General features: G+C 33.0%; 1 protein-coding gene and 1 long non-coding RNA gene across 3 annotated transcripts; both read right to left on the bottom strand.

Moving 5' to 3' along the window:
* Positions 1-8,269: 8,269 nt before the first annotated feature.
* On the bottom strand, positions 8,270-8,854 carry LOC135147232 (uncharacterized). The gene has a single exon (XM_064080110.1). It carries the CDS (start codon positions 8,852-8,854, stop codon positions 8,270-8,272), a length of 585 nt encoding a protein of 194 aa, XP_063936180.1.
* A 112-nt stretch (positions 8,855-8,966) lies between these two features.
* On the bottom strand, positions 8,967-11,311 carry LOC108203851 (uncharacterized). Of its 2 annotated transcripts, XR_001803560.2 has the most exons (4): positions 10,890-11,311; positions 10,658-10,770; positions 10,414-10,581; positions 8,967-10,245 (listed from the first exon to the last, which is right to left on the bottom strand). It is a non-coding gene; the product is annotated as an uncharacterized LOC108203851 (long non-coding RNA). The 2 variants fall into 2 exon arrangements; XR_001803559.2 differs by having other exon boundaries at positions 10,658-11,311.
* Positions 11,312-12,387: the final 1,076 nt, after the last annotated feature.

Genomic DNA, 12,387 nt, shown 5'->3' with positions numbered 1-12,387 from the left:
TTATGAAACCCCAAAATTAATCCAATTCATCTATTCAAAACCCTAAAATCCAATCAAACCAATCGGGTTACAAATTTAGCCGGGTGCAAGCTAGGTCCCAAAGTTGTGATTTTTCAATCTAGATCTAAGTTGGGACTCCAATAAATGATAATTCTTCAAGCTACCAATTGAATTGAGCTAAAAACAGGACGGACTCGAAGTCACGTAAGATTGTGAGGGAATCTAGATCTAAGTTGGGACTCCAATAAATGATAGTTCTTCAAGCTACCAATTGAATTGAGCTAAAAACAGGATAGACTCGAAGTCACGTAAGATTGTGAGGGAGGTTAGATGGTTAGATGGAAGAGAGAAGGTTATAGAGGGATGGTGAAAGGGATATGGTTATAGAGAGAGATGTTGCGGGGAGAGAAACTATTGCGAGAGAAATGGGGTAAAAGAAAATGCGGAAATTAAATTATTATTTCGTTATGTATGTGGGATGTTTTGTGTAGGGGGCCGGAATTTTATCTTTTAACAAAGCTGTAGTAAGATATATATTGTTTTAATAATTAATGTCGAAAAATATATTTTAACACGGCTCTTATAAATAAGTATATACGGTGGAAACACATTTAACATGAGTAATTTGTATAAGTGATGGTAAATCCCTTTATAATGAATATAACTAGTTTTTTCAATTATTTATAAGAGAAATCTCGTAAACAAAAAAGATTCATTAATATATTAAATAATTGAAAAAACTAGTTATATTCATTATAAAGGGATTTACCATCACTTATACAAATCACTCATGTTAAATGTGTTTCCACCTTATATACTTATTTATAAGAGCCGTGTTAAAATATATTTTTCGACATTAATTATTAAAACAATATATATCTTACTACAGCTTTGTTAAAAGATAGAATTCCGGCCCCCTACACAAAACATCCCACATACATAACGAAATAATAATTTAATTTCCGCATTTTCTTTTACCCCATTTCTCTCGCAATAGTTTCTCTCCCCGCAACATCTCTCTCTATAACCATATCCCTTTCACCATCCCTCTATAACCATCTCTCTTCCATCTAACCATCTAACCTCCCTCACAATCTTACGTGACTTCGAGTCTATCCTGTTTTTAGCTCAATTCAATTGGTAGCTTGAAGAACTAACATTTATTGGAGTCCCAACTTAGATCTAGATTCCCTCACAATCTTACGTGACTTTGAGTCCGTCCTGTTTATAGCTCAATTCAATTGGTAGCTTGAAGAACTATTCTTTATTGGAGTCTCAACTTAGACCTGGATTGAAAAATCACAACTTTGGGACCTAGCTTTGACCCGGCTGAATTTGTAACCCGATTGGTTTGATTGGATTTTAGGGTTTTGAATAGATGAATTGGATTTTGGGGTTTCATAACACATCTTCTTTTCTCGTTTTTATGTAGGTCTATATTCTCAGTTTCTTCAATTGCATGTTATAATTTTACATTTATTATCTTAATTCATTGTCCAAGGTCATGTTTTAGTGATTTTTTGGTGGATGAGAATATATGACTTTAGTCTTTTTTAGAATGTATGCAAAAGTAAATTTAATTTTATTATATTTTTTTTTCGTAATTCGGTTTCCTTTGCCTTCGCTAAGTGTGCATTAAAGAGAAACGTAATGCGTTTGAGTGAAATAAAACATAGTTTAATTTTTATTTAGGAAACACTCGAGGTCATTCTAATTGCGAGCGTTTTATTTTGTAACATTTGTGTGACATATATATATTTCTTTATATCCAACACTCACATACTCGGGAAATTTCTAGATAATTCTACATCCTTCCATACCACTGTATAAAAGAAACTAATCTTATATTCTTCACTTTCATTCCATACCATCATCTTTCCTATCTTCTTTTCTCTTTTTTTTATGGTCCCATTCCATATATGTCTTATTTTCACAAGTGATTAAATTGTTTGCCTGATATGAATGATATATACGTAACTTTCAACCACATATTAAATTGGTAGGTGATGGCCTAAATAAGTTTTTTAAGCATTCTTATATACACACATACACCATGGATATCTATTTCATTTTGATATGATTAGAAGTGATTATACATAAATCTTAAATTTCATCATCTTCAAAATTTTGAATTATATTTAAATTGAACCAAAATCAAAATTAGATATTGAACATAGATTTCATTCGTATTATCTTTATTTTACAGATGAATTTTTTATTCAAAATGGACAGTATGTGGTTCTTCGATGTTGTAAACAATGAAGAAGATGCTCCAAGAACAATCAAGATCTGCCCTTGCAGTTCGAAGGTGAAAATTTAATAGGTATGTTCTTCTTGCTTCGGTTAAAAAGCCGACGATTAAAGTCTAGTTTATCACGGCTAAACTGCGAGGCAAAAGACTTGTTAACTGATGCTAAAGGATTGGCCTATACAGTCAGGTTGAAAAACACCGACGCTAAAGGGTTGACTTATGACATTGTCCGCTTTAAAATAAAAGTTATACCTTATAATGTCGGTTATATTTTACAATACCGACGCTAAAGGTTTATTTTATTTTGTATGTATGTATGTATGTATGTATGTATGTATGTATGTATACACACATATATATACATACATATATATATATGGTTAATAATCAAGTAGGTCACTAAATTGAGCTCCATATATCAAGTTGGTCAACGAACTCAAAACAGTCTCAAATTGGTCACTTAAGTGAGTTACAAGTATATCTAAATAGTAAGATTATTCTTGTCAGTATGATTATGAATCTTTATATGTTGTGCAACGAAGCAAATGCGGACCAGACACCTTCAAAAAATTCCGAAATTAAAACTAATTGCCATTTCCCACATTAAAATATGCAAGAACCCAAGCCAAACCCTAACACCGCAATTTTTATATATAACCCTTTTATCTGCTGTAAACTTGTATTCGATTACAGTAGAGAGATATCCCGTGCTCACAACTTTTCCCTCATTTCTCTGTAACGTTTCCTTTTTGGTTTTTTTGGCAACTTCATTAGCATAAAGAGAGTAAAATGCATTATATTTGTCGATGAAATGCACGCTGCATTTACAATTTGGTGCATATATATGGCAACAAAATTTTTAAAATTAATCTACTTAATAGTACTCGTGCCTTCTCTGCTACCAGTCCTTTTATAATATTTAGCGATGCATATTTTGCAGATTATCCCAAGTTTTTGGCTGAAACAAAATTAGTGGTTGATGAACTGTGGGGGAAGATCATATTTGGAGTGAAATATTCTTCAGGGAAGCCACGAAACAAGATAAGGAGAGAATCAAGCCGGTTTTAGATAGTGAGGGTCCTTTCTTAAGAATCGGAGAGCTTTTTCATACATGAAAAACTTTCATCTAACCAAAGGACATGTCGAAAACCCCCGCAAAATTAGATAACAGTTTTGATGTCTGAAAAACACTCGAAAAAAAAGCAAAATCCGCGCAACTAATATGAAAGAAAAACTTTCATTCAAAAAAGTCTACTGACTAACCAAAGGTTATGCAAGATGGCCTCGGAAATTTAGCCAATAAAACTTTAAAGACTGAAAAGAAAACCCGAATGAAAGACAAAAGTCCGCGGAAAGGAAGAAACTAAAGAGGGAGAGGAAAAAAGGAGGAAAGAAAGAAAGAAACAAGCACGAAAGAATGCCAGGCACCGAAACCAAGTCATCAAAAATGACACAATCGTTAATAAACGACAAACAAAATCGCAATACACGATCTGACGATCAAAATGCCATCACCTATGACACTCCGACGAAAGGGGCACAATAATAAAAATCAAAGAAACAACAAGTCTTATAAATCTTGTTATAAAACGAATCATAAAAATCAAAAACTAAATATATAACCAATTACAAAGGACATATAAGACAAATATATTTAAATCACCAAAACAAAAGATTTCGAACTCATACCATTGTCGTGGGGTCAATTCACACGATACTTACCTTATCGAATATAAATATATATAATCACTGCTATAGCTAAGATTGAATCGCAATCGCTTAACCCGTCATTGACTCATCTCAATTGATTTATTACCAAATCAAAATCTTAAAAATCGAGTATATCTAACATCTTGGAACGGATCCGGTAGAGAGTATTATTGAGAAAATGAGAACAAATCAAGAGAAATAAACTAATTCAGAGTTTTTCATCAGAGAACATCGATGAAATCTCCGACGAAGGCGGGAAAAAGAAGGGAGAGAGGAGGCTAGGGTTTGACATAGTCTCTATGGGCCACTGAAATTGTTTGAGCTAAAACATAATGATCTCAAATCGCCCCAAATCGTTTTTATTGTATAAAGATGTATGTTGGCCAAACTCCTGGTGAAACCCTACACTCGGACTGCATCCCCGCAGGGCTGACTCAATTAAATTTGGGGTCCTAAGGAAAACTTAAAAATGAGGCCCATACATATTTATTATAATTTTTTTGATGTAATATAAATTTATTATTATAAAATCCTTACCTCAATATTGGATGTTGAATGATGAAGGTGAGAAAAGTGTCAAGGATTATAATAGTTCATTATCTTACATTAGAGCCGTTGAAGAAGAGTTATGAACTGATGCACACAGTGAAAGCTGAAAAGACAAATTGAAAGAGTAATTTTTTGTTCTTAATACTTTATCATTTATATAGACAAAAAAAAAGACCTTAGTACCTTTAATATTGATAATTAATATTTACTATAATAAACTTGATATTACATTTAATTAGCAAAATTATTTACGACACATATTTGTCTTTAGACTTCTTCTTACTATTATTTTTTATATTTGGTTCTATACATTTTGTACATGAAATAAATTAATAAATGGAATAATATTTTCATCACAATTATTCATGATATATATTTTAATTTTTTTTAAAAAAAATATTTATATAAATATGATAAATATTATTTATAGAAACATAATAAAATAATTTATATTTCAAAAATCTTCCAATTAAATGAATATATTTAATTATTTTGATTTTTAAATAATAAGTCATTTTTTATTATTAATTAAATATATTAAAGAAATTAAAATTGTTTGACAAAATTTTGTTTTCAATAAATTTTTTAATAAAAAAAATATTAATATATGTGTATGCATATATATAAAGGGGATTTAAAATTTTGGGTGCCTTTTTTGTTTGGAGGCCCTAAGCAACTGCTTAGTTTGCTTTAAGGTAGAGCCGGCCCTGCATCCCCGATGAAATGACTTATGATTCGTGAATTGTTACATATTTATTAAAGTTAATAATAAAATATCAATAAATTACAAAATCTAAATGGACTAATTTTTAAAACATCTATTATTATAACCAAAAGTCCAAAACACACGTGTAATCCGATTGAAAGCAATAATAAATTTGAGTATGAAAACTAAAACTAGAGTTTGTATTAATAACCAAATTTCAAACTCAAACATAATAAAATTTGAAATATAAATTCAAAAAAAAAGAAAATATTATATATATATATATATATATATATATAGACACACACGTATGTGTGTGTATATGCAGTTAAGTTTTATGGAGTACATAAAAACATTGGAGTATTGGAGTACAAAAGATAATTTTTTAGTTTAATAATAAATAATATCTCTGATTATTCAAATTTATATATATATATATATATAACTTATCGTAGTATTAAACATAATTATCAATTAATAATTAATATCTTTTGAAACAAGCACTTATCAGCGACAATAGATCACACTTTAAAAAAAGAAAATCACAAACACTATCATAACACCTTATTTTTCACAAAAAATGATTTGGTAAGATCATAATTATATAGTTTAACACCAATTAAACTTAATATATGAAATCTAACATTCAAACTAAATTATCAACATGAAATATTATAGAATCCAGAATAGAAGCAGAATCAGAATAGAATCATGTATGTATGTTTTGCATGATTAATATTACATAGAATCATGTTATTTCTAATTAATTAGCTTAAAATTAGAATTTCTTATTCATCGTACACCAATAATATTATTACAAAGACTTGAAATATAGACGTAATCTAGAGACTTTTTCAATGAAACTTGCCCAACAATTTTTTTGTCACGTAGAATTCACCATGTCTTTCCCAAGAGCTGGTATGTTTGTTACAAACCTATTCAACTTTATACAAAAATCATCTAGTTGTTCACTATCTTTGTACTCAGCGACTAAAATTCAGTCTTAACGTTTGAATCCTTGGTTTTACTCAATCAACACCTTGACAAAGAGTCTTGATTGCATCCCAGGCCTGTTTGGCCGTTGTCGTATCTGTTGAGTTTGTGTATAGAATTTAGGTATAATTTCAGTATACTAGGTGCAGAACAGAATAGTGAATCAAACAAAGAACTGTTTTGTGTTTCTAAATATCTCTGTATTCTTAATCTTATTCAAAACAATACAATCTTCTCCTTTATATAATAGGAGAATATAAAACATCATACATGAATCAAAATAGATACATCTTCCAAGTTCTATGAATCATAATTATTGTGTTCTCACATATTCCTAAATTCACTGAATATAACAGAGTTCGAGATTCTTCCTCTAAGTCCAAGAGTTAGTTTACTTATCCAACATATTCCTCCCTTAAACTAACTCTTTCCGATCCTTCATTCCCATGAGCCTTTTGTATGCATCAAGCGTAGGTTTGGACAGTGGTTTGGTGAGCACATCTGCTATCTGGTCATGACTAACAACATGACGCAACTGGACATTCTTTTCCTTCACATGTTCCCGGATAAAATGAAATCTAACATCAATATGTTTGCTCCTTTCATGATGTACTGGATTCTTGGCGAGCTCTATTGCTGACTTATTATCAATTCGAACTTTAGTAGAATTCTGCTGTGGACAATTCAATTCACTAAGCAACCTTCTTAACCAAATAGCATGACAGACACAATAAGAAGCTGCTACATATTCCGCCTCACAAGTTGATAATGAAACTATAGGCTGCTTCTTAGAATACCACGTAAATGCTGTGTCTCCCATAAAAAATAAGTATCCAGACGTGCTTTTACGATCATCCACATCTCCACACCAATCACTATCAGAATATCCCAACAATTTGTAGTCTGTTGTTCTAGAATAGAACAATCCTAGTGATTTTGTTCCTTGAATAAACCCATGTTCTTCGAGAATAGTCATCAATAAAGGTAATGAAATACCTTTTAGAACTGCATGACATGGGTGTGATAGGACCACAAATATCCGTATGCACCAACTCGAGAGGCTTTGCAGCATGATATATTGCCTTCTTCTGGAAGGAATTTCTTGTTTGTTTTCCTAGCACACATTCTTCACAAAACCTTCCTGTATAATCCATGCTTGGTATTCCATGAACCATTCCTTTATTTGCCAGCTCCTTTAAACCACCATAGTGTAAGTGTCCCAATCGCCTATGCCATAAAAATGCTTTGTCTTCCATCTTCACTTGCAGACATGTCTCCTGTATATTTCTCAAGTTTAATTTGAACATCTGATTTTGAGACATTCCTACACGAGCTATTGTTCTGCCACTTTTGTCCTTCAAGAACATAGCTTTTTCTTCCATAAAAATTGAGTATCCTTTTTCAACCAGTTGTCCAAGGCTAAGAATATTGTTCTTCATGTCTGGAACATAATAAACATCTTCAATTCTGCCTTGTTTGCCATCCTTCTGAGAAAAACATATTTCACCCTTTCCTTTAACCTCAACTTTTGATGAATCACCAAAAGAAACAAATCCAGAATCGATTTCTTTTAAATCAGTAAAGAGATGCTTGAGTCCTGACATATGGTTGCTGGCACCGCTGTCAAGATACCAAAGAACATTATCTTCGGGAATCATATCTTTGTAGGCCATTAGCAGAACACCATTATTTTATTGCTCCTCCGTTTCGACAAAATTTGCATTCTCCTCTACCTTCTTGTTAAACCAGCAGTCTTTGGCAAAGTGTCCGAATTTTCCACAATTGTAGCATTCATTTGATCTGCCACCTCTGCCATGGGTTGATCTACCACCTCTGCCGCGACCACGTCCTTGTCTGCGCCAATTTTGTTGATTTGTTTGCACCTTTTCATATCTGTTGCTTCCAGGACCACGTCCTCTGCCTCGAGAGAAATTCTTATTTGTACGGCCACGTCCTCTTCCTCTAGTGTATTGTGTGTATAACACCTTATCCTTCTCTTCCATAGAAACACTAGATTTCAGCACTTGAGATTCTATCTCTTCCTTCTTTAACAATCTTTCTTAATATGCTTGCAAAGATCCCATGAGTTGATCAGTTGTCATGGTTTCTGTATCATTTGATTCTTCATTAGAAATTCCAACAAGTTGCAATTTTGTATTCAAAGATCTCAGTATCTTTTCATTAACACGAGCATCTTCAATTTTTTCTCCATAATTCTTCATTTGATTTACAACAGAAGAAACCCTTGTGAAATAATCTAGGACTGATTCCGTTTCTTTCATTTGCAATGCTTCAAACTCACCGCGTAGGGTTTGTAATCGTACCTTTTTTACTTTATCAACACCCTTAAAATTGTTCTGCAGAATCTCCCAGGCTTCCTTTGCTTTTGATGCTGATGCCACCTTTTCAAACATGGCTTCATCTAAGCCCATGTGTATAATTGACAAAGCCTGTTGATCTTGTTTCCGTGCTTTCCGTAGATTATTTTTCTGAGCCTGATTCAAGGCTCCCTCATTCTCAGGTTCATCATAGCCCTTATCAACAATTTCCCATGCTTCCTGGGATCCAAGCAAAGCTTTCATTCGGATACACCAGTGGCCATAGTTTTCTTTGGTAAGTTTTTGAACAGTAAAAGAATTATTCATGGTTGTTGGCTCTATACCAATTTGTTGAGTTTGTGTATAGAATTTAGGTATAATTTCAGTATACTAGGTGCAGAACAGAATAGTGAATCAAACAAAGAACTGTTTTGTGTTTCTAAATATCTCTGTATTCTTAATCTTATTCAAAACAATACAATCTTCTACTTTATATAATAGGAGAATATAAAACATCATACATGAATCAAAATAGATACATCTTCCAAGTTCTATGAATCATAATTATTGTGTTCTCACATATTCCTAAATTCACTGAATATAACAGAGTTCCAGATTCTTCCTCTAAGTCCAAGAGTTAGTTTACTTATCCAACAGTATCAACAAGTATGAGTAAATCATGGTCAAGGCAACTTTGTCCCTTTTTTATTCAACAGGTGAATCTGCATCACTCGGTTCTACCATCCTCCAAATTCCCTGTGCTAGCACAAACACTATCATCTTGAAAGCCAAAGCTATATAATTACTTCTAGCCAACATCTGATAACTCAGGCTAATCGACTCTCCGTTGATCTTATTCATATCAATCATCATCCATATCTTTGGCACAAGAGAACCTCTAGGAACTGTTACCAAATCAGCTCGTTAGTAATTTATATGATATAAATGTATTGACTATTAAATATTAAACTGGAAAGGTATAGAAATAGAACACATAATATATGCTTGTCAATAAACTTGTCTTTTATTTCTGAGAGCAGTACAATATATAGATAGACTCCAAAACAAAAAAAACTAAAAGCTAGGACATGACTCAAAACAACTTGTGACATGAAGTCGTTTTTTGCTTATATTTATAACATGAAGTCGGTTTTTGACTCATTAAGTCGATTTTTAACTTATTATACACACATACATTTTGTAGTAATACTTCAAAAATGACTTCAAGTTCCTTGTTTGAAGCCTTGTTGTTTTCTTTCAAGCTTTTCCCTCCAATGTATTGAATTTTATGATAAACATCATCTTGAATTCAGACCGGGGGATTGGAATTCCTGCTCACTCCTAGCTAGAATGTTTTGAGGGTTCATCTATTGTTAACAACTAAAGATTATGGCAAATTTAGTGGTTTAGATAGATTACTTGATGACTCAATGAGAGGTTTTCTGCCTGGAGAGGGGGTATCTTAATGAGAGGTGTATTTGAAAGCGAATGTATAAATACGTTTTAGTAATCATATATATAACACATCCTTCAAAATAGTTTTTAAAATAAAGAGGCCGTAAAACATATCAAACACTGACATGATAATAAATTTTAATATTTTAATTGCGAGCTAGTACAAGAGATATATATATACAGGGCAAATATTACTTAACTTAAACTAGAAGGTTCATCTGAGGAGGGTCTTGATCCGTCTTGGAGCATATACGTCATTGTCTCTGCGAAATGAAATGAAATATGTGTACCATCACTAACTAATCTTTATATCAAGTCATTGTACATATATATATATACACAAACAAGATATAAAGGGTGGAAATGAAGTGTATCCCAACTTTGGTATATATATTTATTATCAACTTAAGAATATATATGTTCATTATCACCTTCAGTCTCCATCTCTGCTGTCTGCTTCATCTTTATCAAAATCCTCAACTTCTCCACCTAAGATTCCATTCTTGTAACAAGTTGATGTAGCTGTCCTCTCAAAAAGCTTGGAACCCTTGAAAAGGCAGCAGCAATTCAGGCTTCTGGTGTCATGCTTGTTGTCAGATCTGGAAGACCAGCAGTCTATTATAGTAATTGCACTTACAAAGTTCAATACCACCTATGTAAACCATGTAGACTTACTTGAATCTTGTCTGCAACTTCGAATATTGTAAGACCCCGGTCACCCTCGGGTGAAAGCACATGAAATGCAACATATTTAACTGTTCCATTCATATATCAATGGCTGCCTAGATCTTCGTGGATTAGAATAGCAGTGGAAGCAAATTTGAGAAAAGAAGTGAAAATTAGTATGAGAAGTCATTAATTACTGATGGACCTATATTTATATATAACAGAGAAACAAAATATGAACCTGAGAAGGGAGAACAAAAACTCGCGATGTTGGAAACGTGAATAGGCTTTATATGTTTACTGTATGGTGGGAAATAAAAACAGAAATCTAAACACAAGCACACTATTATATATATGTGAAATAAGGTTATGGCTGAATTTTGCCTTACACAGAGTACTTAGGCTACAGCCTTTTTTTGTTTCACAAACACAGAGCTTCTGCTCCCTTTTTCTATCTTGTTACAACAAGCTACTTGCGTCTATTTAACGTACATGCATGAGGTTGTATTTATAGGATACAATACACACAGCTGACCTAATTCCTTACATCAACATAATAAACACCCTGCAGACCTTCTGGTCAGCGACTCTAATATCCAAGAAAGATATTAACTTCAGCCTACCTTATTTCAGGGTTGCATCAATGCATATACACCTGACCTTGTTGCCGTTTTTGACTTTCACAAGCTTAGACTATTAATATTATCCTGCTTCATTCTTATCTAGCTGTATATATATATATATATATATTATGGTTTAACTTTCCCATGCACGTACATCTGTTGTTTTAATCCTGCTAGCTGTATTTGACTAGGTTGCTGCTTGCTTCCATTTATATCCCAGAAGACCTGGAATCTATTCTGCTGCATTTACCTCTGCTGCATGCTTACTATTCAAACCCATTTGTTATAATTAATATATTGCTAGCTGGAGAGTTTGAAATTCTAACACTCCCCCTCAAACTCGAGTTTCCATTCCAAGCTTCTCTTTCATTTTATAAAACATCTCCGGCTTCAACGGCTTCGTGAAAATATCCGCCAAATTTTCTTCTGTCCTGCAGTGCACCAGTTCCACAATTTTGTCGTTCACCTGTTCTCGAAGAAAATGATATTTAATATTGATGTGCTTGCTTCGACTGTGTGACACCGGATTTTTCTCAAGTGAAATAGCGGATTTATTATCCACGTAAATAGTAACCGGTTCTTCCTTGACAAGATTTAACTCGCTCAAAATATAGCTTAACCAAATAGCTTGACATGCGCACGCTGCTGCTGCAATGTATTCTGCCTCACATGTTGAGAGAGCGACTGTCTGTTGCTTCTTTGATGACCATGAGAATATTGCCGATCCAATATGAAAAGCATATCCCGATGTGCTTTTCCCGTCATCCAAATCTCCACCATAATCACTATCTGAATAGCCAACTAATTTTGAATCTTGAGAATGCGTGTAAAACAAACCATTATTAAGTGTACCTTTAATATATCTCAAAATTCTTTTAGCCGCCATGAAATGATCTTGCTTCGGCTTCTCCATGTACCTACTAACCAGTCCAACTGCATACATAATATCCGGACGAGTAAAAGTTAGGTACCTTAAACTTCCAACCAAACTCTTGAACAACGTCGGATTTACCGACTCCCTTGTTGAATCAATTCTGAGCTTTATGCTTGCTTCTGCTGGCGTGCTTACTGGCTTACACTCTTCCATTCTGAACTTCTTCAAAATCTGCTCGGCAT

The sequence above is a fragment of the Daucus carota genome, chromosome 6 (genome assembly GCF_001625215.2).
Source record: "Daucus carota subsp. sativus chromosome 6, DH1 v3.0, whole genome shotgun sequence".
NCBI lineage: Eukaryota > Viridiplantae > Streptophyta > Magnoliopsida > Apiales > Apiaceae > Daucus > Daucus carota.
This window is presented reverse-complemented; position numbering and strand designations above follow the sequence as displayed.

Excerpts from the sequence above, each read along its gene's own strand:
- LOC135147232 (XM_064080110.1), bottom strand. The coding sequence starts at position 8,854 with ATGAATAATTCTTTTACTGTTCAAAAACTTACCAAAGAAAACTATGGC.